Source organism: Stegostoma tigrinum, chromosome 22 (genome assembly GCF_030684315.1).
Source record: "Stegostoma tigrinum isolate sSteTig4 chromosome 22, sSteTig4.hap1, whole genome shotgun sequence".
NCBI lineage: Eukaryota > Metazoa > Chordata > Chondrichthyes > Orectolobiformes > Stegostomatidae > Stegostoma > Stegostoma tigrinum.
In genome coordinates this window covers 9,829,383-9,856,852 of record NC_081375.1, presented here as the reverse complement: position 1 = coordinate 9,856,852, position 27,470 = coordinate 9,829,383, and the positions used below count along the sequence as shown (strand labels likewise).

Below are 27,470 nucleotides of genomic sequence, written 5' to 3'. Positions count from 1 at the left end.
CAAGATTTGTTCCAGACATAAAATGCCCAGCGTTACATAAAGAGTTCAGTACAGCAGTCCATGATGTCACTTAGCTTCCAGTCCGCACCAGGCCCTAGCTCCTCACCTCACTGCCGACGCGCCATGCCGGGAGGCTGTTGCAAGAGGCTGAAATGTTCCATGCCACGCTGGGAGGTTGCTGTGCCCAGGCTGGAAGTTATCGCCAGAGGCTGGGATTATTGCTTCTTGTTGCTGAAGGCCAGGAGTTGCTGTTAAAGGCTGGAAGTCAAAGGGAAGAAAGAGAACAAGAAGAAAAAAATCACAAGGAAGAAAAGGAGAAGAGAAAGAAAGTGACCAGAATGAATGAGTTCTAGCTGGAGTGTCCTACTGTGCTGCTGCCTTGCAGTCCTGATGCCCTGGTTGATGAGCACAATGTCAAGAAGTAAGCCCCGATGTCATTTACAAAAAAGTTTCAAACTTAGTGAATTTTTTTGTATGATATTCAAGTTTCCCGGAATGCATAGTTTCAAGTCAAAGTTCTGAAATGTGCTCTTGCTCTTTCCACCTCTCCCTTTTCCCTCAACCCCAGGAATCTTTTATGGAGGTGTCAGCGTTTTCTATGATTTGGTTAATTGTGTTGAATAAAATTAATCTTTCTTAAATGGCTGTTCATTGACTGAACCTTGACAATGAATATCGCTGAGATATTTGATGGGAAGGCCACCGGTTCCATAGTCATGTATGAGCTTGTCTTTTCCTACATGTGGACTGTGAGCATATACTGTTTGAATTGACACAATGTAACTTAGAAAGTTGAAACTGCATTTTTAAATAAGTTTCTACAAAACGGGGAAGCATCTGAAGTGCACATTGCTGTATTCTTGGGAGTGTAAAATGTTGGATTCTTGTCCAGAAGTACATGTACCAAATGATCATGCTTCTTCTGAACAAGTGTCCTACCAGATTTGAAACGTCAACTCCATTTTTCTCTTTCGCAGATGCTACCAGATCTGCTGATTTTTTTTCACCAGTTTTTCTGTTTTTTTTTCCAGATTTCAAGCATCTGTAATATTTTCCTTTTTTCAGCCTCCCTTGATTCACTTTGCAGGTTCTGTGATAGTAAACTGAATAAGTAACATAATAAATGGTATTTTTATATTTCTTTTCCAGGTTTTTGTTTGCCGAGTCATGGCATATAGGAGACCGGATAAGTCATGTGAACAAGCATTTGAATGTCTGAGAGTGCATGAATATGAGCTGGGAGCCAAGTACTGCACAGAAGCTCTCATTACTCTTAGCAATCCTTCCATTATCACTACATCATGCCAGCCAGAGCTCGACCGTATTCGAATTGAAAGTCTTCTTTACAGGATAGCCTGCTTCTTGCAGCTTGTAAGTATGGTGTTTTGTTGTACCAATGTTCAATGCAGGGTAGAGGAAGGGATGGATTCACTGCAAAAGGGTTGTGCGTCTCTAAGACAAGGCAAGTTTATGCTATGCAAATGAATTAAATTATATTAAAGATGAAATCTTGTTGGGGTACAATTTGATTGACAACATTATCTTGGAATGACATTTTAGATGTATCTAGGGTACAAACTATCATGTGCTTTAAGATGCACTGTTGAACTCTCCAAGAGCTGAAATGACATCAGGAATATCAGAAAATCATTACATCCCCAAAGGTGATTCTGAGTTTCAGGCACTACCAACCGTTGAGTCTGAATTACAATGGTAAGACATTGTTAATACAAGAAAATATTAGCTCACAGTTTACCTTTGTAATAAGGCAGCTACTGAAGCAAAGTGCAACATAAAATGCCTCCCATTCCTTCACTATCTCAGCACAGTTGTCAGGAATGCTCAACTGATACCAGTGATTTTCAGAATCTGTTTTACAAATTTTTACGGTGCTATTTTTGAGCCTGTTTACAGATGAGCAGAAAATGCTGGTTTTGTTAGTAGCATCCATGTCATGTGAAGGAAAATCGTAGATAAACATGTCAGGTGGAATTTATATTTTCTATTTTTAGTGTTAAAAACATTTCTTGAATCAGTGTAAACTGATGCTTACTTGGACAATGTATTAAAGTAGCATTAGTACTCTATGAATTTAGTTTTGTTAATTATTTCATGTCACTAGACACGCTAACGTTTTTTTCCATCCTTAATTGCCCTTGAGAGCAGTAGACAGACGACTAAATTGTTTTGAGTCTGGAGTCACAAATAGGCCAGAATGAGGAAGGTCAACAGATTTGCTTCCCTGGAGGAATATGTGAACTTGATGTATTTTTTGCTTCAGTTGGTAATTGTTTCATGGTCTTTGCTCAGACTAACTTTCAATTCCTTATTTATTTAAAGCGGGCTAGGTCTTTATACATTACAGTTGAAAAGAATGTGGGATGGTCTTATTGAAACATTCAAGATGTTGAGGGGGGCTTGACAGAGTAGACATTGCAAGAATATTATGTCTTATATAATATTTATAAGATATTTAATATCAACAAGTCCATACTGAGCCTCCAAGCATCCTACCCAGACCCATTCCCCTTTAAACCACCTAATCTACACATCCCTGAGCACAGTGGGCAATTTAGCATGGCCACTCCATCTACCCTGCACATCTTTGGACTGTGGGAGGAAACCAGAACACCTGGAGGAAACTCAGGTAGACATGGGGAGAATGTGCAGACTTCACACAGACAGTCACTGGAGGGTGGAATTGAACCTGGTGCTGTGAGGCAGCAGTGCTAACCTCTGAGCCACCGTGCCACCCCCATAAAACTGAGATGCAAAGAAATTTTATCTTTCAAGGTAATGAATATCTGGGATTCTCTAGCACAGAAGATTGTAGTGGCAAATTACAGAAATTATTTAAAGAGGAGGTAGGTAGATTTCTGAAGTATTGAGAGGCTGAGGCCAATGAAGAGCTAGCATGAAAGAGGAGATGAGGTCTGGAGCCGTGATCATGAAGAAAAGGGCAGGCTTAAGGGGATAACTGTCCAATCCCTTTTTTTATTGTCTTGATTGATTCTTAGACTTATTTCTTCTGCTTTCTGCTTTTCTACTTACATTACAATTTTTCTACTTCCCATCACCTGAATTCTTTCTTGGACTCCACATTGAAGACAAACTGTTGGAGACACCATTATTATCCTTAAATGCAATGGATGATCCCTCTCTGCCTCTCCCCAAGGGACCCAGCATCATGGGTTCCAGTCTTCACCCAGTGGAATTCATTTCTTATGCTATCAAGAAGTCACTAAACACACTTTGGTTTTAGAACTAACTTTGTCCTCAGCCTAGCTGTTCCAGTACACCCAAAAATGGCTTCTACCAACTATTTAGAAAATTGAATATAATAAAATGTGAGGCTGGATGAACACAGCAGGCCAAGCAGCATCCCAGGAGCACAAAAACTGACGTTTCGGGCCTAGACCCTTCATCAGAGAGGGGGATGGGGTGAGGGTTCTGGAATAAATAGGGAGAGAGGGGGAGGCGGACCGAAGATGGAGAGAAAAGAAGATAGGTGGAGAGAATATAGGTGGGGAGGTAGGGAGGGGATAGGTCAGTCCAGGGAATACGGACAGGTCAAGGAGGTGGGATGAGGTTAGTAGGTAGGAGATGGGGGTGCGGCTTGGGGTGAGAGCAAGGGATGGGTGAGAGGAAGAACAGGTTAGGGAGGCAGAGACAGGTTGGACTGGTTTTGGGATGCAGTGGGTGGAGGGGAAGAGCTGGGCTGGTTGTGTGGTGCAGTGGGGGGAGGGGATGAACTGGGCTGGTTTAGGGATGCGGTGGGGGAAGGGGAGATTTTGAAGCTGGTGAAGTCCACATTGATACCATTAGGCTGCAGGGTTCCCAAGTGGAATATGAGTTGCTATTCCTGCAACCTTCGGGTGGCATCATTGTGGCACTGCAGGAGGCCCATGATGGACATGTCATCTAGAGAATGGGAGGGGGAGTGGAAATGGTTTGCGACTGGGAGGTGCAGTTGTTTGTTGCGAACCAAGCGGAGGTGTTCCGCAAAGCGGTCCCCAAGCCTCCGCTTGGTTTCTCCAGTGTAGAGGAAGCCACACCGGGTACAGTGGATGCAGTATACCACATTGGCAGATGTGCAGGTGAACCTCTGCTTAATGTGGAAAGTCATTTTGGGGCCTGGGATGGGGGTGAGGGAGGAGGTGTGGGGGCAAGTGTAGCATTTCCTGCAGTTGCAGGGGAAGGTGGTGGGGTTGGAAGGCAGTGTGGAGCGAACAAGGGAGTCGCGGAGAGAGTGGTCTCTCCGGAAAGCAGACAGGGGTGGTGATGGAAAAATGTCTTGGGTGGTGGGGTCGGATTGTAAATGGCAGAAGTGTCGGAGGATGATGCGTTGTATCCGGAGGTTGATGGGGTGGTGTGTGAGAACGAGGGGGATCCTCTTCGGACGGTTGTGGCGGGTGCGGTGTGTGAGGGATGTGTTGCGGGAAATGCGCGAGACGCGGTTAAAGGCGTTCTCGATCACTGTGGGGGGAAAGTTGCGGTCCTTGAAGAACTTGAACATCTGGGATGTGCGGGAGTGGAATGTCTTGTCGTGGGAGCAGATGCGGCGGAGGCGGAGGAATTGGGAATAGGGGATGGAATTTTTGCAGGAGAGTGGGTGGGAGGAGGTGTATTCTAGGTAGCTGTGGGAGTCGGTGGGCTTGAAATGGACATCAGTTACAAGCTGGTTGCCTGAAATGGAGACCGAGAGATCCAGGAAGGTGAGGGATGTGCTGGAGATGGGCCAGGTGAACTGAAGGTTGGGGTGGAAAGTGTTGGTGAAGTGGATGATCTGTTCGAGCTCCTCTGGGGCTATTTAGAAAATTGCCTTGGTTTGCCCTATGCACAAAAGGCATCACAAATCAAATTTAGCTGATTATGGACTCTGAGTCCACTGTCATTTACAAAACATTTACAAACAGTTGTAAAACAATTGAAGATGCAAGTCTTTTTTTGTTGCGGTTGGGAAGTGTTGGTGAGCTGCATTCTTCAACTACTGCAGTCCATGCAGGTAGTTCAACAATTCTGTTTGGAAAGGAGTTTCAGGTTTTTGATCTAAAGATGATGCAGGAATGGGGATATGTTTCCAAGTCAGAAGGATGAGTGGCTTGGAGGGAAACAAGCAGGTCATGGTGTTGACATGTGTCTGCTGCTGTTTTCCTTCCACATGGTAGTGGCGATGAGTATAGAAAGTGCTCCTGGGGACTGTTATAATCCCAGCTGATGTTATTCGTGGACATTTCAGAATGAAGTTTGAATTGATAGAGCATATTTTAAAAATAAATTAAAGGCAGTGGTCTTTCATTCTAACATAAGGACGTAGGGCTGCAGATTTGTTTTTAAACAACACAATAGATGTTTATTGCAAGAAGTTAAAATGAAGAAAACCAAGCTATTTAAATTTTACACTTATTGAAATATTTCAAAATATATAACCAAAAAAATTCCATTTATTTCCCAACTTTAGAACTGATCAAAATCTAGGGAAGGTTTCCTTCCCTGCCTAGTCAGTGGATTTGACTTAATTGCTTCTCAGTTCCTGTCCTTTGACCTCTGTTGTCTTTTCCCTTGGTATAGAGAGTGAATATTTGTGGTTATATGCCAATCTGGCAACCTGCTTTATCATTTATTTTTATCAAACTTGGGTGTTTTTGGAGCTTCACTCATCCAGGCACGTTTGGACTGCTTTATCGCATGTTCTACTTGTGCTCCATAAATGGTGGACTTTGGGGAGTCAGGAGGTGAGTTACTAACTGCAGGATTCCTAGCTTCTGATCTGCTCCAGTGGCCATTGTATTAATATGATGAGTCCTGTTCATTCTCTCGTCAATGGTAAACCCTAAGATATTGATAGTTGGTGATTCAGTGATGGTAATGTTGTTGAATCTCAAGGGGTGAAAGTTAGGTACTCCTGGTGGAGATGCCAGTGTTTGGATTTGCTTCAGTATCTAAGGAGATGAGAATAGCGTTGAACAACATGAAGTCATCACCAAACATCCCCATTTAGAGTCATAGAGCTGTACAGGATGGAAACAGACCTTGCAGTCCAACTCATCCATGCCGACCAGATATCCTAAATTAATCTAGTCCCAATTACCAGGGTTTGGCCTATTTCCCACTTAAACCATTCAGATGCGGCAGCTCTGCATGACAAAAGTTGCCTCAAAGGACCCTTCTAAATCTTTCCCCTGTCACTTCAAACCTATGCCTTCTTGTTTTGGACTCCCTTACCCTGTGGAAAAGACCTTGGCTACTCACCCTATCCATGCCCCTCATGATTTTATAAACTTCCATAAGGTCACCCCTCAACTTCTGATGCTCTAGGGAAAATAGCCCCAGCTTATTCAGCCACTCTCTATAGCTCAAGCCCTCCAAATTTAGCAACATCCTTAAATCTTTTCTGAACACTTGGTAGTTTTGCAACATCTTTCTGATAGCAGGGAGACCAGAATTGCACGCAGTATTCCAAAAGTCGCCTGACCAATGTTCTGTGCAGCTGCAACATGACTTCCCAACTCCGATACTCAATGTAATGACCAATAAAGGCAAGCATACCAAACGCTGCCTTCACTATCTTGGCTACCTGAACTCCACTTTCAGGGAACTATGTACCTGCACTCTTCATTCAGTGGTACTCGCCTGGACCTCATCATTAAGTGAATAAATCTTGCCCTGATTTGCCTTTTCCAAAGTGCAGCCCCTCACATTTATCTGAATCAAACTCCATCTGCCACTCCTCAGCCCACTGGCCCATCTGATCAAGACCCATTGTACTGTGAGGCATCTTTCTTTGCTGTCCACTACACCACCAATTTTGATGTCATCTGCAAACTTACGAACCATTTCTCCTATGTTCACCTTCAAATCATATATATAAATGACCAAAAGCATTGGGCATTGCACCGATCCTTGTGGCACACCGCTGGTCAGCAGGCCTCCAGTTTGAAAGCAACCCTTCAGCACCTCCTGTCTTCCACATTTGAGCCAGTTCTGTATCCAAATAGCTAGTTATAGAGTCGAAGAGTCCTACAGCACGGTGACAGGCCCTTCGGCCCAAATGGGCCCATGCCAACCAAAATTTCTGTCCACGTTAACCCCACTTCCTGCACTCAACTCATTTCCTTCTATGCTCTTCCTTTCCATGTATTCATTCAAATGCCTTTTAAATGTTGTTAATGTACCCGCCTCAACCACTTCCATTGGCAGCTGATTCCATATCCATAATGCCTTCTGTGTAAAAAAAAAACAAAAAAAAGCTGGCCCTCAGTTTCCCATGTACTCTGTGCCCTCTTAGCTTGAACTGATGCCCTCTCGTCCTTGATTTCCCCCACTGTGGGGAAAAAGACTGAGTGCATTCATCCTATCGTGTCTCTTGTGACCTTATACACTTCTAGAAAATCTCCCCTTAGTCTCCTAAGCTCTAAACAAAAAAGTCAGACCTTGCCCATCCTTTCCTTAAAACTCAGTCCCTGGCAACATCCTTGTGAATTTCTTCTGCGCCCTTTCGAGTTTAATAACATGCTTCTTATAGCAAGGTGACCAAAACTGAACACCATATTCCAAGTGCGGCCTCACCGATGTCCTGTACAACTGCAAGATAACTTCCCAACTTCTGTACTCAGTGCCCTGACTGAAGGCCAGTGTGCCAAATGCTGCCTTCACCGCCCCATCTACCTGTGACTCCACTTTCAGAGAACCATGCACCTGAACTCCAAGGTCCCTCTGTTCCACTGCATTCCTAAAACCCTGACCACTTACCATGAAACTCCTACCTTGGTCTGATTTTCCAAAACGCAACACCTCACACGTATCTATATTAAACTCCATTTGCCGCTTCTGGGCCTGCTTCCCCAGCTGATCACGATCTTGCTGCAGTTCTGATAACTTTTCTCACTGTCCATGATACTGCCTATTTTAGCGTAATCTGCAAACTTATTAATCATGCCTTGTACATTCTCATCCAAATGATTGATATAGATAACAAACAGCAATGGGTCCAGCACTGACCCCTGAGGTGCACCACTAGTCACAGGCCTCCAGTCCAAGAAGTATCCTTCAAGTATTACGCTCTGCTTCCTACCATCAAGCCAATTGTGCACCCAATTTGCTAGCTCTCCCTGGATTCCATGCAATCTAACCTTCCAGAGCAACCTACCACATGGAACTTTATCAAAGGCCTTACTGAAATCTGTATAGACTACGTCTCCCACCCCGCCGTCATCCACCTTCCTGATCACTTCACTTCATCAAAGAACACTAACAAATTTGTGAGGCATGATCTCCCACGCATGAAGTCATGTTGACTACTCCAAATCAAACCCTGTCTTTCTAAATACATATTTATCTTATCCCTCAGAATCTTCTCAAGTAACTTACTGGCCACAGATTTTATGCTTACTGGTTTATAATTCCCCAGTTTTTCTTGGTGGTGAGCATTGAAGTCATCCATTAGAGTGCATTGTGCACTCTCTCCACCTTCGGTGCTTCCACCAAATGTTGTTCAACGTGGAGGAATAGCGATTTGTCAGCTGAAAGGCCATGCAGTAAATGGTCACCAACAGGACGTTCCTTGCCCAAGTTTGAGTTGATGCCATGAAACTTCACGTCACTGTTCAGGACTCTAGATTAACACTCTTCCAGTTGTATCCCACAGTGTTGCTACCACTGTTGGGATGATAGTAATGATGTTCAGGAATGGTGGTGGTGTTGTGTGGGACATCATCTTTTAGGTGGAATTCTGTGAGCATGACAATGCCAAACAGCCTGTTGTTTGCGTGCTCTACAGGACAGATTTCACATTGGCTCCCAGATTTTAATGAAGAGGACTTTGCGGGGTTAACAGATTTGAGTTTGCTGTTGTCATTTATGGTGCCCAGGTTGATGCTAGGTAGTTTGTTTTCATTCCTTTGAGACTTTGTAACAGATTGAGTGGATTGTTAGGCAGTTTCAGAGGGCACTTAAGAGCCAGGCATATTGCAGTGGGTCTGGCCAGACCAGGAATGGTTGACGAGTTTATTCCTAAATGACATCAGTGAAACCAGATGTCTTTTTACGACAATCAGAAGTAGTTTCATGGCCATCATCAACTACTTAGGTCATTTTTTTGAATTCCAATTCCCCAATATGTCATTGGTCCCCAGTAATTACCTGGGTCTCTGGATGTCTGGTCCACTAGCAAGACAACGACAGCAAAAGTGGCAGTTGGTAAGCAGTACCCTGTTCGCTGATACCCAATTTGGGTTCCAGATTTCAGTACCGCTTTTATCTAAACACAGGTAATAGTGCTGAATTCCAGATGTGAAGTAAGCATTACTGTCTTTGACCGCAAAGCAACATTTGACAGAAGGTATATTAAGGGTCCTTAGGAAAATAAATGGGAATCGTGGGCAGATCTCTCTAGGTATGATTCCAACCTGCAGTGTTCATGAAGCATCTTAGGAGCAGGAAAGCTGACATTTCGCCCAAGACGTCAGCTTTCCTGGTCCTAAGATGTTGCTTGGCTTGCTGTGTTCATCCAGCTCCACACCTTGTTATCCTGGATTCTCCAGCATCTGCAGTTTCTAGTGTTCATGAAGTTGGTTGAGATTGTTGCAGGTCAATTATCTCAGTTCCAGGGCATCACTTTAGGAGTTCCTCAGAGCACTGTCTTTGCAAAATCATCTTTAGCTGCTTCATCAAAGATTTTCACCTCCACATAAAGATCAGAAGTTGGATGTTATTTGCAGTCTCCATTTAAGTTGTGCAGCCACAAAGAGCTACTTGCATTCTGTGTGCACATTGATCATTCTGACATTGACTTCTGCTTCTGTATGTTGCTGCTGTGTGTGCACTTTGGAGGGTCATGTAGGAGAAAAAATTTGAGTGGGTTTGTAGGCTGGCTGAGTGTTCAGTACCATTTGCAAATCTTTTGACCCTAAGCAATTTGTTTATGGATGCCAGAAGACTTGGATAGCATTTAGGATGATAAATGGCAATTAAATTTTGACAGAGAACTGCCAGACATCAGCCACCTCCAATTACAATATAGAAAATCTAACCATTTCCCCTTAATATTCAGCATTGCCAATGCTTAATACTCCATATCGGGGTTTCTTGTTTACCAGATGTTGAACTAAACCAGTCATGTAACTGTTATGACTAAAAGAATCAGTCAGAGACCAACGATTCTGTGGCAAGTAATTTGGCTCCTCCCTTCCCACTGCCTATCTTCTGTAGACAAGGCACAAGCCAGGAGTGCGATGGCATACTCCCTACTTGTCTTGATTACTGTAGACCTAACAACACTCAAGAAGCTTGACACCATCCAGGACAAAGTAGCCAGTGACGCCAATACTCCATGAATGACTAAGAAAACTGTGGAAAATTTTCTAATCTTTTTGGCTGAGTGAGTTCCGAACAGTTGCCTATCGAGAATCGATTATTAAGACAGCCCAATGTACGCGTGGATTATCCACTGTTCTCGATGTGGTCTCCCCTAGATCAGTAAGACCAAACCTAAACTTGGAGACCATTTTGTAGAGCATCTGTGCTCTGTACGCGACAATTGGCTGCCAACCAACTCCTCCTCCCACTCCCTGGGTGACATGTCCATACTGGGCCTCCTTCAGTGTCACAGTGATACCACCCGCAAATTGGAGGAGCATCACCTCATATTCCACGATGGGGAGCCTACAGCCCGATGGCCTAAACATGGAATTCACTAGTTTTAAAGTCTTTCCACTCCTGGCCTTGTCCTGTGTCCAAGCCTCCTCTCATCTCTGACTCCTTGATCTGACACAACTTGTCCATCTTCTCTCCCAACTATCCGTCCTTCCCACCTCATTGACCAAACCTCACCACTCCCAACCTGCACTCGCCTATCAATATCCCAACTACCTTCCCCAGCCCCGCCCCTCCTCTCTTTATTTATTTCCCAGCTCCCTTCCTCCTTCCCATCTCTAAACAAGGGTCCCTACCCAAAACATCAGCTTTCCTGCTCCTCTGCTACTTGGCCTGCTGTGTTCATCCAGCTTCACACTGTGTTATCTTAATTTACTATCAGTTCATTTTTGAAGTCAAGATTATTTCAACATTCATTATGTTATGCCTTGTAGTGTGAAGAAAACAGCACCAGCTGTTTATTTAAACCAGCAGCAAAATGTAATAATTTTAGACAGCTTGAATGGCTTTTCTGCACAATTAGGAGAAAGAATTCTGCTTTTATTTCCAAATACTTGTTAAGTACTTATGGACAAAGATGTTATGGCAATTGCCTTTCATTGTGGTACAGCAGAACTCTCAGAAGCTGCTTCTTCACATGTGGAAAGTGCATGTTGCTGTGAATGTGAAGCAGTTTCGTCAGAACTGCAGAACCAAAAGTGGCTAAATGAGCTTCTTTTGTCTGGTGTATAGTGTAATGCTATAAAAGGTCTTTTTGCGACAGAAATATTGTTTAAAAAGAATTATTACAACCAGACCAGAAAGAAGTGAGAATTCTATCATTTAAAATGTTAAGATTATTGGTCTGTATATGACAATTGAATAACATTTTATTGAGCTGTCTGTAGATTTTGAGATTTATTGGACTCTTAAGTTATTTTGGGAAAAGCACTAACCACCTTATCCAATTGTCAAAAATTACCTTGTTCTTTCTGTTGCAGAAAAACTATGACCAGGCTGATGGAGACTGTAAAATTGGTATGTTGTACAATCATTTTTAAAAACAAAATAAATCATTGTTCTGCTGATTTGGAGCTTTGAGCAGTGGGTGGCGGGTGTTAATAGATATTTATATACCAATGAATTGTCTGCCATTCATCACTCATTAAACTTTAGTCAGTGCTAATAGAAACTATGCATTTAGGTGTTTAATCATACAGAGCAATGCTAAATTAATTGCCATAGACTATGCACAAATGTTCAAATTGAAACAGTTTAGATATTAATGTGGACCAGTGCTTTATACCATGCCTTGTCTGGGTGCCAATTAAAAGTAAGCTGGCTCTGATGGCGAAAGAGACGTGTTTTTATTTTCTTTATGCTTTTCCATCCTTCCTGCTAGCTAGCTCAGGACGATGATTGTGGGTTTTCTTGGCTCTTGCTGAATTGACCATTCTTCATCTCTGAGAGTTGATGAGCTGCTTTACCGTAGAGAGAATTACATCTGAACCAAATGTGGCGGATGTAAGATTTCCTTAAACATACACATTCTGGAAGGAGTTAGTGGGATACAATGATTCGATAAGTCTTTCCCGAACTCTTGCCCTCTTGTTTGCTTTTGCCACTACTGTACCACGCAAGTCATTCGTAGCGCTGCTGACCCACTCCTTTTGTATGTGCTATTACTCTCCTATCCGTTATGAGAACCCAGTACCGCCAGCCTCTACCTGATCCAATGGGCCGCTGTCTCCTTCCCTCACCTGCTTCTAGCTTTTAGTTGAACCCTGGTCTATTAACACAGACAGAAAACTGACTTAGTGTATCATGTTAGATTGCTTTTTCTTCTCGTGTACCTTATTAAGATGCTTGTCAAAATTCTGGTGGAATAAGTAAAATTGCACCACTGAGACATTCAGACATTTATAACACTTCAATTCTATACAATTTAATTTCTGATCTATTTTTTGACTATTCTCCCTGTGTACAGCAGGCAAATACTGTAGTTCATAAGATTTATAATTTTAGTCAGGTATTGAAGAAGAAACCCGAAAGGTTATGCAGAATGCAATTAACTGGAAAATCCAATGGATTTCACTGAATTGGGACCAACCCCTCCTCGTGCTATTCCACAAACTGGCCCTAATGTGATTCTTCACATTAACCCTTGCTGCGTTTTCTTGGTGCAGCTGGATGCCATTCTGTTCAGCTGGTATATCTGGCATATTTTAATAAATTTCCCTGAAGGTTATTCCATTACCATTAAGATGAAATTAATATATTCCTCAATACACGTCCTCTTGAAATGTGACTAACTTGTCTTGACCAATTCTTCCAATTCCTGTGACAATGTTGGATATTCATAGTTGAGTCACCACAAGGTCTGCTATTTCAAAGAAACCAGCCCAGCCTGGGAATTTGAATCCATTCAAGGCCACTAGCCTTTGCAACCATTTTAGAGCATGACCAATTAGTACCTGAATTCTAGTTAGCTATCCTATCCCTTGATACTCTTCCAGCAACTTGCACCTGAATGACCAAAATCCTCATGTCCTTTACTCCTGTAATCTGTCTAATGAAATCTTTGATCTTGATGAACTTTTTTTTTCTTTTTTAAGCGGCAGCACTACAAGCCCTGTTGATCAATACTTCTGGTTGTGTAACCCTGCCTGCAATTGCCTTTTTTTGGTTACATCTTAGCATTTGCTGGGGATTTCTTAGATTTGTGAGCAAATACTCCAACATATACTTTCCGATCTCATACCTTAACACTGTGCAAGACACGAAATTGAAGTTTATAACAACGCAGTCAAGATAATAACTAATCTCCTGGGATTTCGATTCTTAACTTTTGTTGACAGACTTTGGGAGTAAAGTCTGTGAAGTAAAGAAAGGTTTATATTTCTGTGTCTACAGTGCTGGCAGAGAGACTGGCCAAGGGAGACGGCACACTGCAAGCAGTGTTTCGCTGCATGTACGTGGAGGGGAAGTTACAAGCAGTGTCCAGCATTTTATCAAAATCCTTGATGGGGGAATCTTTGGTAGGTTGTGTGTTATAATTTTTATTTCCCCCTCATATGATTTAGCAGAAATTTCTTGTATTTATGTTGCACAAACTAAATGGTAGTGAAATGATGAGCTACCCGTTTTTAAACTTCGGAGTTTTTTTTGTTAACCTGTCCTGTGCCATGTACCATAATTTCCAGACTTCTCCTTCACATGCTTTAGAGCAAGCCACTGGAGATGATGTGTCAATGTAGATTGGGGATTTTTTTAATATACTAGTTAGGCTAACGGGTGAGTTTAAAACATTTTTAGAAAAAAGTCTCAAACTTGGCCATTTGACACTGCAGTGTGCAGAGGATCCAGTGAATTCAATACTGATAGAAGGTTTACAGCTAAAAAGGCAAATATAACAATGTATGCTTCACAGCTTCAACTCTTCTTACACGACTGCTAGAGTGTGTATGGCCTGCAATCATACATTTGTATTCTGATTGCTATACTTTTGAAAACTTGGCTGGCAGCTCAGGAGATGACAGAGATCTGTTTGGTCTTGCAAACCCTGTTCAGTCAGTTCCACCATCTTGGGTCCTTTTTTAAAAGAGAGGAAGGCTGTTGCATGCAACACATCGATGAGAATGGCCATCTCTAACTGTGATAACGCTTCACTCTGCACAACAGACACAATGGGAAATATTTTGATCAGCATTTGTGCTACACCTAAAAGTAGTGAAATATGATGTTGACTGCAGCTCTGTTTTGAAGAATTACTGGTCCACTTCTTGAGCAATCAAACTGTCTCCCAGGAAGAAACTGCAGAGCAGTGTGACAAAACAAGGAAAGCTATGCCAACCAATGGAACGTTTTAGCAAATTCAGGCAGGTAGCTCTTGTTTTTGCCCAAGTAATCATATAACTCATGGGGATGAAGATCAAATAGTTGTGTTTTGATCCATAAATGTAGGTTGCTTCGAGCAGATGCACAGCCGCAATAAACTTAGGGATTCAATACACTTTCCAACAACCCTTGCAAGACCCTTGATTAAAAGAAAACATGTATAATTCTTAGAGACAGTAAGAACTGCTGATGCTGGAGTCAGAGATAACAGTGCAGAGCTGGAGGAATACAGCTGGCCAGGCAGCATCAGAGGAGCGGGAAAGCTGATGTTTTCGGAAGAAGGGTTCTGACCCGAAACGTTAGCTTTTCTGCTCCTCTGATGCTGCCTGGCCTGCTGTGTTTCTCTCGCTCCACACTGTGTTACGTATAATTCTTAAACCTGAATTGTAAGTGCAACATTTCCATCACACATTCATGTTTTTGTTATATGATCAGTCTTGAGACCTGTAATCAATGAACAATGAGAGTAATATGAATCCAAAACTGGTATAAAGACATTTCAGCTGTGCTTAACAGAACTTGCGTGCAAAATTAATTTTGTTACATTTGATTAATCTGTTGAAAAGCATGTAGTCAGTAGCCAAAATGTATTGCTGGATTTCTTTCGTCCCATAGCACAATAGGTAGAATAATTGTTCACTTAATTTGCTAGCAATGTCCTTTTGAAATTGTGGATTTAAATGAAACAACTTTAAGTGAACTATGTAAAAACGAGAGTTTGTTTTTTCTAAATGAGGCATGTCAGAAAGACCCTCTGTAGAAATTCAAATATAGTACTGTATATGTTCACTGTTGTTTATTCATAGCTGAAATAACTTACAAAATTACTAAATAAAAAGAAAATCTGTATGAATCTGAATTAATGCCTGAAGATTTTTCAGTCGTCCAAAATAACTTAATACATGTAGTGACTTTCATAGAAGACGTGGACTGCAGCAGTTCAAGGATGTGGCTCACTACCTCGTTCAAGGGCAGTTAGAAGTTAACAATTAATGGTGGCCTGATCAGGAATGACCACATTTGCAGGGTATTTTTAATTTCAGGTGAAGCAATGCTAAAGGGTATGTCTATGCACTTGTACATGGATGCAAATGTATTAACATTTCCCCACCTCCTGTTTGAGCATAGAAGTAATAATTACCCCTACCAAGGCACCCCAAATGCTATCTAATGTTGACTAGTATTTCCTGAAGTAATTTTACCTTCTTCCAAAGTAATCTGCTGCTGAATCACATCCCATCTCTGTTAAAATACCAGTGTTTTATTTATAAAGTAAATTTTATTTACATTGTTCTCTTCTGTGGAATAAGGAATGTTTTTGTCTCAGTCCTCCTGCCCTGACTCTCAATATTTCATTTCCACTGTTTGTGGGACACTCAGAAGTCATCTTATCATAAGTGCCCACGTGCAAGCAACTTCTCAATGAAAACCATGACTTTAAAGGGCTATGCACTAACTATTGTCTCCATGATATTAAAAAAAATTGTTCAAATCAGCATAGAACAGGGAATTTCTCTACTGATTTTTTTTGTAATATGATATACTGCCTGGGAATGTGGTGGAGGCAGATTCAGTTTTGGCTTTCAGTAGGATATTGGATAATTATTAAAATGGGGTGGCACGGTGACTCAGAGGTTAGCATTATTGCCTCACAGCACCAGGGATCCAGGTTCAATTCCACTATTAGGCAACTGTCTGTATGGAGCTTGCACATTCACCCGGAGTCTGTGTGGGTTTTCTCCATGTTTTCTGATTTACTCCCACAATCCAAAGGTGCGCACATGAGGTGGATTGGCCATAATAAATAGCCTGTCGTGTCCAGAGATATGCAGACTTTGTTTCCGAGCTGTGGGAAATGCAGGGTTACAGAGAGCGGGTAAAGGAGTGGGTCTGCGTGGGATGGTCTTGAGAGGGGCGGTGTGGACTCGATGGGCGAAATGGCTTGCCTCCACATCATAGGGATTCTGTGAAAGGTGAAACATTTGCAGCAACCCAAGATAAAGGTAGGAAAGTGGGCCTAACTGAGTTGCTGTTACAGAGAGCTGGGACAGACATGGTAGGCTAAATGGTCTTCTGTGTACTAATACAGATAAGTCTATATTATCTCCCAAAACAAGTGCGAGCAGGTAAGTTCATACTTGAGGCAGAATAGTTCAAAGAAGTATATAGTTAAAATTTACTGATGAGCCATAGATATTTGCTATCTTAGCCTTTTTGCTATCATAGTCATCCATGACCATTCTGTTATAAACAGCGCTGTGCAATAAAATAATCATTTTGTTCCAGGCTATTTCTTGCTGTATTTCATGAGTTTAACCATTAGTAATATTGTGACAACACCCACAGCAATGTGGTTGTCTCTCAGCTGCCCTCTGGGCAATTAGAGACAGACAATAAATGCTGTCCAGGTCAACGACATCCACATCCTGTGAATGAATTTTTAAAAATTCAAACTGCCAGTACGCAGAAATGGAAACGTGACTAAAGTGACAGAGCTAATGAATATATCAAGTACCCCTCAGTGGGATTAATAGATCTAGAAAAACTGGACTTAATTACATAAAATGGATCAAACATGAACCACGAAACCACAACTATTATTTTTGTTGGGTCCCCAAGTTCTTGAATATACCACTCAGGATCATTACAGATATTGGTAGAGAATGGCATCAGGAATTTTATTTTTTATAAGATGAATGTAAATCGAGAATATAGCATCATTCATCTATTTCTGTAATTGTGGAAGACAAGAGTTTTTTGTGCAGTTTAGTTCCAGAAAGGTTTCACACTGTATGCAAAAATAACCCCATAACCATTGTGAGCTACAGATAAAATTTGCAACTGTTTTAGAGTAAATCGACATTTCCAAATATCTTCTTTCGATTTGGTACAGTTTGTAAATTTTTTTTTTCTAGAATGGCATGATAACAAAAGATGTAACCAGGCTCAAAATGCTTCTTGCAGAAATGGAGGTGAGTAATTTGTTCAAGACTTGAGTCAGGAATTTTTTTTTTCTCTAAGAAATGAACTATGTGACAAATTGTGCAGCTTGCTTTCCGTGCCCTTCACATTTGATTTGACTATCGCGCGGCTACAACTGTCAATTATCTTATTTTTCTTCCTCTACTGTGCATGCGACAATGTTTGCAAATTACTATTCTCCATGAACTGCTGAAGATGTTGACTTTAGTGACAGCATTCAAATTACACAACTGCACAAACCTTGAAAAGAATATTCTCTTTAATAGTGCTATATTTTGAAATATTACTAATTAATTAATTTTAAATAAACAGCAAGATCTTCCCAGAGATACCAGCATGACAGGGTTGTATTCCTACAGTTTTGCGCTTAGAAAACTCCTGATCTTGAATCAAAACAGAGCAATTTAAAATTAATCTGAAATTACCTTAGACTGTTCTTAGGTGTTCCATTATGTTTGTTACTAAGTGGTATAATTAGCAGAAGTTTCTGTTGTACACAATCAAATGTTCTTTTGAGCCAGAATAAAATTAGAACAAATTTAAAGAAAGTAGTGTGTGTTGTTTTTGCTTTACATTTGATCCTGGAATTCCTGTGCTTGTCTGTTTTGCCTTGTGTCTTCAGCCAGTCCAATTTCTGTTGATGGTAAAGGAAACATTTGGAGGGGGGTTTGGTTGGGGAGCACTTTGGTTGTAAACAAGTTGGAGGACAAGAGGTCATGGTCTGAAATTGATCTCTTCACCTCTCTTTTACCACTATTTGTCTCTTGCTCTGGGCACCCTCACCATCTGTTTGAAGGTAATTTCTTTTTGTCATTTCCATTATCACCTAACCTGAGCAACATCTGGACTGTGGCAAATGTGCAGAAATCAATGTTTCCAAAGTACCTATTAATTTGGAAGTTTTTGTCAAAATCCTAATGACCAAAAATGCTTTTGTGCTGTTGGTAATCTCGACACTTATTGAATGCTGCCTTTTAGAACTGTTGAAGAATCATTCATCATCACTATACATGAGGAGCACGAGTAAGCATTCACCAACTCAAGCCTGTTCCACCATTCAGTGATATCATGGCTGATCTATTACCTAACGCCATATACCTGCCTTTGGCCCGTATCCCATTATATCGTTTGCTTCACCAAAAAAAATCCATCTCCAGTTTAAAATTAAGAACTGATCCTGCATCCACTGCCATTTGTGGAAGAGATTCCAGACACTTACCACCCTGTGTGTATAGAAGTGCTTCTTAACATCTCTCCATTGTCTGGCTGTAATTGTCAGACTATGTCCCCTTTTTCTAGAATCCCACAACTAGTAGAAATAGTTTATCTATATCTACCCTGTCCTTTCCCTGTTAATATCCTGCAGATTTGAATCAGATCAACCCTTAAGCTTTTAAATTCTAGTGAAAACAGGCCTAATTGATGTAACAGAGATAGTAGAAACTGCCAATGCTGGAGAATCTGACATAACAAGGTGTAGAGCTGGACGAACACAGCAGGCCGAGCAGGAAAGCTGACGTTTCGGATCTAGACCCTTCTTCAGAAATTTCTGCTGCCTTCATCCAGCTCTACACCTTGTTATACCTAATTCATGTAATCTCTTTTCATAACTTAACCCCTGAAATTCAGGTGCCATTCTTGTAAACTTATGATGGCCTTGGAGGCCGTACAACATATCTTTCCTAAGATGTGGTGCCCAAAATCTTTGTTTTCAACTTATGTATTCTTAAAGGAGTATTTGATTAGTGATTGCCTAATTTCCCTTTCAACCTCCATCAACTCAGAAATCCAAAAAAGATCTGTTGTACTTAGCAACTATTCTAATGTCCACAATCAAATTTGGTGTAATCTAATGTTACATGATTGATATTGCCTCATTATAATATTTTTACTCTCCCTTTTGTCCTTGACTTAGCTGTATATTTTGAAGAGGCAGAACAATTTGTAAGCATCTGCCAATTGTACTCATGCTTATTCATTAATTCAAATTGCTTTTCTCCTACACAAGGTTTTTAGAATTTTTCTCTCTTTTTTGAAGATGCTTTTTAGCAAGGATTGCTAAATAGCTATCAAGAATAGAGATCTAGTTAGTTGTATTTTTTCTCCCTCCCAGTGCTTCATTCTGATATCAATCCTAATTCCCTAACTGCTATCTGAATTGAGAATTGTTTTGTTCTATTTATGTTTTGGCTGCTTCCTATTTTTGTTGCAGGTAACCAGTAATAAACTGATGTCGACATATTTGGAAGGCGCAGAAGAAGGTAATTCACAAAATAAGTCTGTACTGTTGAGATGAATTAAATTAAAAGCTGCTTGCTGTCCAACATAATTAATACACTGGTAAACAAACCAACGAAAAAGCGTTTATAAAGTACCTTGTGCCCTGAAGAAGTTTTGAAATGTTTCACAACCAGTGATTCACAGTGGGCAAGAAAGTTTAATTGTTTCAAACTAGGTAGGCCTTTGTTTCATTTGACGTGTTGGAAGCAATTAGAGACTGACTGAACATATTCATCCAATTCCTTTAATACAATTTTTTAATAGTCATTGAATAAAGGTTTAATCTGCTGGCACTATACACCATGCAGCCCAAAAGCTGCCAGGGTTTCATTCCTGACTTGCTAAGTTTGGAGTTTTCAACCAGGTTGTCAATTAGAATACAATATCAGTGTTCCTGCCCCTGAATGCTATCCAGCGAGCCAAATAAAGTACGAGTTGACATTTATCTGACACAACATCAAGTTCTGTCATGTCCACCGTGATCATAAATTGTATTTAAAAATTATTTTAAAAAATAGAGGATCCCAAACCCAAAAGCAGCAAACCGGGGTAATATACAAACTACCAATATACAAACTTACTCTGTGAGAAAAAGTACATGGGCCAAACTGGAAGAAAATTAACAATACAGATATGTGAACACCAACTAGCTGCTAAGAGAAATTACCAGTTCTCACTTGTCTCACTACACATGGACAATGAGGGACATGAATTCGACTGAGACAACACATCTATAATTGCACAAGCCAAACAGAGACATGCCAGGCAATTCCTGGAGGCCTGGCGTTGCAACCAGAACTCCATCAACAATACATTGAACTAGACCCTGTCTACAAACCACTGAGAAACAAAACTGGAAGTACTACCAAGCACCCCATCAAACTGAGGCATATAAATAACAAGCGGGACAGAACACCAATGCTTTACCAGGCGCACTGACGCTGTTAGCTAGCAAGGTGACAAAATGTTTTCAACCAAACCCACTGGGTCAGCGAGCGTGAAGAGGACCTCGTCCACAACCCAAGCTACAAATATTTTTGAAAACTGTAACAAAAATAATTGGCTTAACTTGCATACATGCCCCAATGGGTGAGCTGCCTATGGACCTTATGGCTTTGAAAGTGATAGTATGAACTGCAGATGCTGAAGAGTCTGACATAACAAGGTGCGGAGCCGGTTGAACGCAGCAGGCCAAGCAGCATCAGAGGAGCAGGAAGGCTGATGTTTCGGGCCTCGACCCTCCTTCAGAAAATCTTTGAAAGTGGATCCTTTTGGATAAGAAGGGAAAATCATGGCTACATATTTTTCAAAAAAATTTTAGTTTTGCAATTATCAGTGTGATTGTGAAAAGAAAGGACTGACTATTAATGGAAAAATAATTGATACAACAGGAGAAGTTTTGGGCTCTTGGCTTATCATCTGAAAATCTGTAAATTAAGCTCATGAATAATCTGTTTCAGAAGTAATTTTGTTTTACTTTTCCATTGGTAATCCAAGGGAGTTTCTTGTTTCTTGCTAGACATCTGATGACTTTTGGAATGGCCCTGATTGATCAATGTCAGTTTAAGAGCAGGCCACTAGGCTTGAGTGATGTTTGTCATTCTAAATTCAACCTCATGTAGACAAGACAGTTAACTGTTTCTATAGCGAGGTGACCATTTGATCTAAAAATACAGTAGTATTTGTAAACAAATAACCTTTAAAATGTTTTTAAATGATTGCAGATTCTGAAGATGGATGGCAGTTTCGGCCTCCTCCCCGAGGTGTCACCTGTAGTGAAGAGTACACGTTGTGTAAAAGGTAAGCAATCGACTACTTTAATTAAATAACCTCTTGTTCGTCACTGGGTCAACTTTCATTGCAGCCTTTTTTGTTGATTTAAGATCTGTTAAATGACTGATTTGTATGTAGTACATATGGGCATCCTCTTACTTGTTCTACATCTGTATGTTCATATTTCATTGTTTGCTGAACTATGAGATGAGCAGCATGACAGGATGTCACATTTTCTGATGTAGCAGTCCATGGAGTTAAAGGAATTGAGGATAGGACCAGAGAAGAAACACTGATCTCAAAATATACATAAACAACAGTCACACCAGCATCCCAGAATTGGCACTGATACTTTGCAGCTCCTAATAAACTGAATCAAATATCAGCAGGAATGGTAGATAAATGGTAAAAAGAGCCCCCATGCAGTCTCTCAAGACTGCCAGAAATTGTACAGACTTAAGTCCTTTATGTGTCAGAGGAAGTGGATAGCACCTTGATCGCATTCAAGTTGGGCAAAGATATGAGTTGATGGGATTCAGTCAGAATTCTTGCAGACGTTGGATCGCAGGAATGAACTGGCTAGCAAAACTACTTAACAAAATCTGTTGATAATGGGAACGGCAGATGCTGGAGAATCCAAGATAATAAAATGTGAGGCTGGATGAACACAGCAGGCCCAGCAGCATCTCAGGAGCACAAAAGCTGACGTTTCGGGCCCTAGATAATAAAATGTGAGGCTGGATGAACACAGCAGGCCAAGCAGCATCTCAGGAGCACAAAAGCTGACGTTTCGGGCCCTAGACCCTTCTTCAGAGAGGGGGTGGGTTCTGGAATAAATAGGGAGAGAGGGGGAGGCGGACGAAGATGGAGAGAAAAGAATATAGGTGGCGAGGAGACTATAGGTGGGGAGGTAGGGAGAGGATAGGTCAGTCCAGGGAAGACGGACAGGTCAAGGAGGTGGGATGAGGTTAGTAGGTAGGAGATGGAGGTGCGGCTTGGGGTGGGAGGAAGGGATTGTGAGAGGAAGAACAGGTTAGGGAGGCAGAGACAGGTTGGACTGGTTTTGGGATGCAGTGGGTGGAGGGGAAGAGCTGGGCTGGTTGTGTGGTGTAGTGGAGGGAGGGGACAAACTGGGCTGGTTTTGGGATGCGGTGGGGGAAGGTGAGATTTTGAAGCTGGTGAAGTCCACATTGATACCATTGGGCTGCAGGGTTCCCAAGCGGAATATGAGTTGCTGTTCCTGCAACCTTCTGGTGGCATCATTGTGGCACTGCAGGAGGCCCATGATGGACATGCCATCTAGAGAATGGGAGGGGGAGTGGAAATGGTTTGCGACTGGGAGGTGCAGTTGTTTATTGCGAACCGAGCAGAGGTGTTCTGCAAAGCGGTCCCCAAGCCTCCGCTTGGTTTCCCCAATGTAGAGGAAGCCGCACCGGGTACAGTGGATGCAGTATACCACATTGGCAGATGTGCAGGTGAACCTCTGCTTAATATGGAAAGTCATCTTCGGGCCTGGGATAGGGGTGAGGGACGAGGTGTGGGGACAAGTGTCGCATTTCCTGCGGTTGCAGGGGAAGGTGCCGGGTGTGGTGGGGTCCCTCCACCTCCTCCAGGACTTCCAATTCCCTGGCCCCCAACACCTCATTTTCACCATGGACATCCAGTCCCTGTACACCTGCATTCCGCATGCAGATGGCCTCAAAGCCCTCCGCTTCTTCATGTCCCGCATGCCCGACCAGTCCCCCTCCACCGACACCCTCATCCGCCTAGCCAAACTCGTCCTCACCCTCAACAACTTTTCTTTCAATTCCTCCCACTTCCTACAGACTAAGGGGGTGGCCATGGGCACCCGCATGGGCCCCAGCTATGCCTGCCTCTCTGTAGGCTACGTGGAACAGTCCCTCTTCCGCACCTACACAGGCCCCAAACCCCACCTCTTCCTCCGTTACATTGATGACTGTATCTGCGCCGCCTCGTGCTCCCCAGCGGAGCTCTAACAGTTCATCCACTTCACCAACACCTTTCACCCCAACCTTCAGTTCACCTGGGCCATCTCCAGCACATCCCTCACCTTCCTGGATCTCTCGGTCTCCATCTCAGGCAGCCAGCTTGTAACTGATGTCCATTTCAAGCCCACCGACTCCCACAGCTACCGAGAATACACCACCTCCCATCCACCCTCCTGCAAAAATTCCATCCCCTTTTCCCAATTCCTCCGCCTCCGCCGCATCTGCTCCCACAATGAGGCATTCCACTCCCACACATCCCAGATGTCCAAGTTCTTCGGGGACCGCGGCTTTCCCCCCACAGTGGTCGAGAACGTCCTTGACCGCGTCTCCCACATTTCCCGCAACACATCCCTCACACCCCGCCCCCGCCACAACTGCCCCAAGAGGATCCCCCTCACTCTCACACACCACCCCACCAACCTCCGGATACAACGCATCATCCTCCAACACTTCCGCCATCTACAATCCGACCCCACCACCCAAGACATTTTTCCATCCCCACCCCTGTCTGCTTTCCAGAGAGACCACTCTCTCCGTGACTCCCTTGTTCGCTCCACACTGCCCTCTAACTCCACCATACCCGGCACCTTCCCCTGCAACTGCAGGAAATGCTACACTTGCCCCCACACCTCGTCCCTCACCCCTATCCCAGGCCCCAAGATGACTTTCCACATTAAGCAGAGGTTCACCTGCACATCTGCCAATGTGGTATACTGCATCCACTGTACCCGGTGTGGCTTCCTCTACATTGGGGAAACCAAGCGGAGGCTTGGGGACGCTTTGCAGATTACCTCCGCTCGGTTTGCAATAAACAACTGCACCTCCCAGTCGCAAACCATTTCCACTCCCCCTCCCATTCTTTAGATGACATGTCCATCATGGGCCTCCTGCAGTGCCACAATGATGCCACCAGAAGGTTGCAGGAACAGCAACTCATATTCCGCTTGGGAACCCTGCAGCCCAATGGTATCAATGTGGACTTCACTAGCTTCAAAACCTCCCCTTCCCCCACCGCATCCCAAAACCAGCCCAGTTTGACCCCTCCCCCCACTGCACCACACAACCAGCCCAGCTCTCCCCCTCCACCCACTGCATCCCAAAACCAGTCCAGCCTGTCTCTGCCTCCCTAACCTGTTCTTCCTCTCACCCATCCCTTCCTCCCACCCCAAGCCGCACCTCCATCCCCTACCTACTAACCTCATCCCACCTCCTTGACCTGTCCGTCTTCCCTGGACTGACCTATCCCCTCCCTACCTCCCCACCTATACTCTCCTCTCCACCTATCCTCTTTTCTCTCCATCTTCGGTCCGCCTCCCCCTCTCTCCCTATTTATTCCAGAACCCACCCCCTCTCTGATGAAGGGTCTAGGCCCGAAACGTCAGCTTTTGTGCTCCTGAGATGCTGCTTGGCCTGCTGTGTTCGTCCAGCCTCACATTTTATTAGCATAATCTGTTAAGTCCCCATTCCAAATATCTTGCACCAATGCAAGTTAGTGGCCTTTGACAATTCAGGAAGGCCACTCAACAAGCCATGAAGCTATTGTCCTTCACCCTGCCCCCGCCTAACATGCAAGGCCCTGAAAGGCTCCTTGCTCAACTGACTGAATCCCATTTGGAAGCAACAATGCTTGCTACTATCAATCTTTTTCATTGTAATTCAGTCAATTCAGATCCCAGAATGAAATGCAGCTTGATAGATCATATGTTTAATTTTTGCAGTTAGTCAACCTGGTGATTAGTCACTAATACGTACACACTCAAGACAGCAAATGTTCTCTAACAACAGAATATAAGTTTAAGACACAAAGAAAACAAACCTAACTCTGTAGTACAGATAAAAAGATCTTAACCTAAACATGAAACTTAAGTTTCAACCTGTTCCCCAGTGTCAGTCCCGGAGAACTATTGCTCCAACTCTAACTTGTTAAATCTTTACTTAACTGATGTTTTCCATGGCCTTTTTAGGTCTGGAAACATACTGAAATTCTTTTCCAAGTCCATTGGCATGATCTTTTTTACAATTCTAATTCTCTAAATATTCTCAGTTCTAAACAGCTTGAAGATTTCTATCCAAATGCTCCTAGCTAGAAAGTCGGCCAAACTAGACATTTTGGGTCGGGACCCTTCTTCAGAAATGGGTCCTGACCCGAAACGTCAACTTTCCTGCTCCTCTGCTGCCTGGTCTGCTGTGTTCCTCCAACTCCACACTGTTGTCTCTGACTCCAGCATCTGCAGTTCTTGCTATCCTCAAGGTAATTGTACAAAATGCGGAGGAATGGAATTGTGGGAGATATTGCAGTTTGGATCGGAAATTGGCTTGCTGAAAGAAGACAGAGGGTGGTAGTTGATGGGAAATTTTCATCCGGGAGACCAGTTACTAGTGATGTGTACCGCAAGGGTTGGTGTTGGGTCCACTGCTGTTTGTCATTTTTATAAATGACCTGGATGAGGGCGTAGAACGATGGGTTAGTAAATTTGCAGACGACACTAAGGTCGGTGGAGTTGTGGATAGTGACGAAGGATGCTGTAGGTTGCAGAGAGACACAGATAAGCTGCAGAGCTGGGCTGAGAGGTGGCAAATGGAGTTTAATGCAGACAAGTGTGAGGTGATGCACTTTGGTAGGAGTAACCAGAAGGCAAAATACAGGGCTAATGGTAAGATTCTTAACAGTGTAGATGAGCAGAGAGATCTCGGTGTCCATGTACACAGATCCTTGAAAGTTGCCACCCAGGTTGACAGGGCTGTTAAGAAGGCGTACAGTGTTTTAGCTTTTATTAATAGAGGGATCGAGTTCCGGAACCAGGAGGTTATGGTGAAGCTGTACAAAACTCTGGTGCGGCCGCACTTGGAGTATTGTGTACAGTTCTGGTCACGGCATTATAAGAAGGATGTGGAAGCTTTGGAAAGGGTGCAGAGGAGATTTACTCGGATGTTGCCTGGTATGGAGGGAAGGTCTTACGAGGAAAGGCTGAGGGACTTGAGGCTGTTTTCATTAGAGAGAAAAAGATTGACAGGTGACTTAATTGAAACATATAAAATAATCAGAGTTAGATAGGGTGGATAGGGAGAGCCTTTTTCCTAGGATTGTGATGGTGGGCACGAGGGGGCATAGCTTTAAATGGAGGGGTGAAAGATATAGGACAGATGTCAGAGGTAGTTTCTTTACTCAGAGAGTAGTAGGGGAATGGAATGCTTTGCCTGCAATGGTAGTAGTTTCGCCAACTTCAGGTACGTTTAAGTCGTCATTGGGCAAGCATATGGACGTACATGGAATAGTGTAGGTTCGATGGGCTTGAGATCGGTATGACAGGTCGGCACAACATCGAGGGCCGAAGGGCCTGTACTGTGCTGTAATGTTCTATGTTCTATAATATAAGCACCATTCTTCACCTCCCACCTGCCCAAACAAGCAGGCAGCTTTTCTTATCCTGTTCCTATGACCCAGTAGCCCATAGGTTTACTACTGAACCTTTTCAAAATCATCTGCGTGAAAACCCTAAAACTAATCAAATCTCGGATCAACAATCAACAGTCCTGTGTGCACCATCAAGATCAAATCAGCCATGCATACATGGCCAAACACAAGTTCCTGTGGGATTCAGTCCTCACACTTACCGTCTTCACCATGAATACTTGTAACATTACTCTGGCAAACCCATGGCTGTTATAGAGCCATACAGCATGAAAATAAGACCCTTCAGTCCAACTATTCCATGCTAAACATAATCCCAAATGAAAATAGTCCTTTATGCGTGCTCCTGGGCCATATCACCCCAAACCTCCCCTATTCATACACTTAGCTAATGTTGTAACTACCTACATTTGCGACTTCCTCAGGAAGCTCATTCCACATGGGAACCAGCCTGTGTGTAAAAGTATTCCCCATGTCTTGTTTAA

At 42.8% G+C, this 27,470-nt stretch overlaps 1 protein-coding gene across 7 annotated transcripts in view; it reads left to right on the top strand.

Annotated features, from left to right (window-relative positions):
* Window positions 1–27,470, top strand: part of helz (helicase with zinc finger) — a 279,455-nt gene that overhangs the window by 52,548 nt on the left and 199,437 nt on the right. For 6 of the 7 annotated variants that reach the window (XM_048554824.1, XM_048554822.1, XM_048554823.1 and 3 more), the window contains 6 exons: window positions 1,150–1,371; window positions 11,634–11,670; window positions 13,546–13,670; window positions 17,445–17,501; window positions 19,724–19,772; window positions 21,516–21,591. In XM_048554824.1, the coding sequence (XP_048410781.1) occupies window positions 1,150–1,371; window positions 11,634–11,670; window positions 13,546–13,670; window positions 17,445–17,501; window positions 19,724–19,772; window positions 21,516–21,591 (566 nt within the window). Of the gene's footprint in view, window positions 1–1,149; window positions 1,372–11,633; window positions 11,671–13,545; window positions 13,671–17,444; window positions 17,502–19,723; window positions 19,773–21,515; window positions 21,592–27,470 lie in introns of those variants that run through there. The other variant, XM_048554827.2, reaches the window with a different exon arrangement.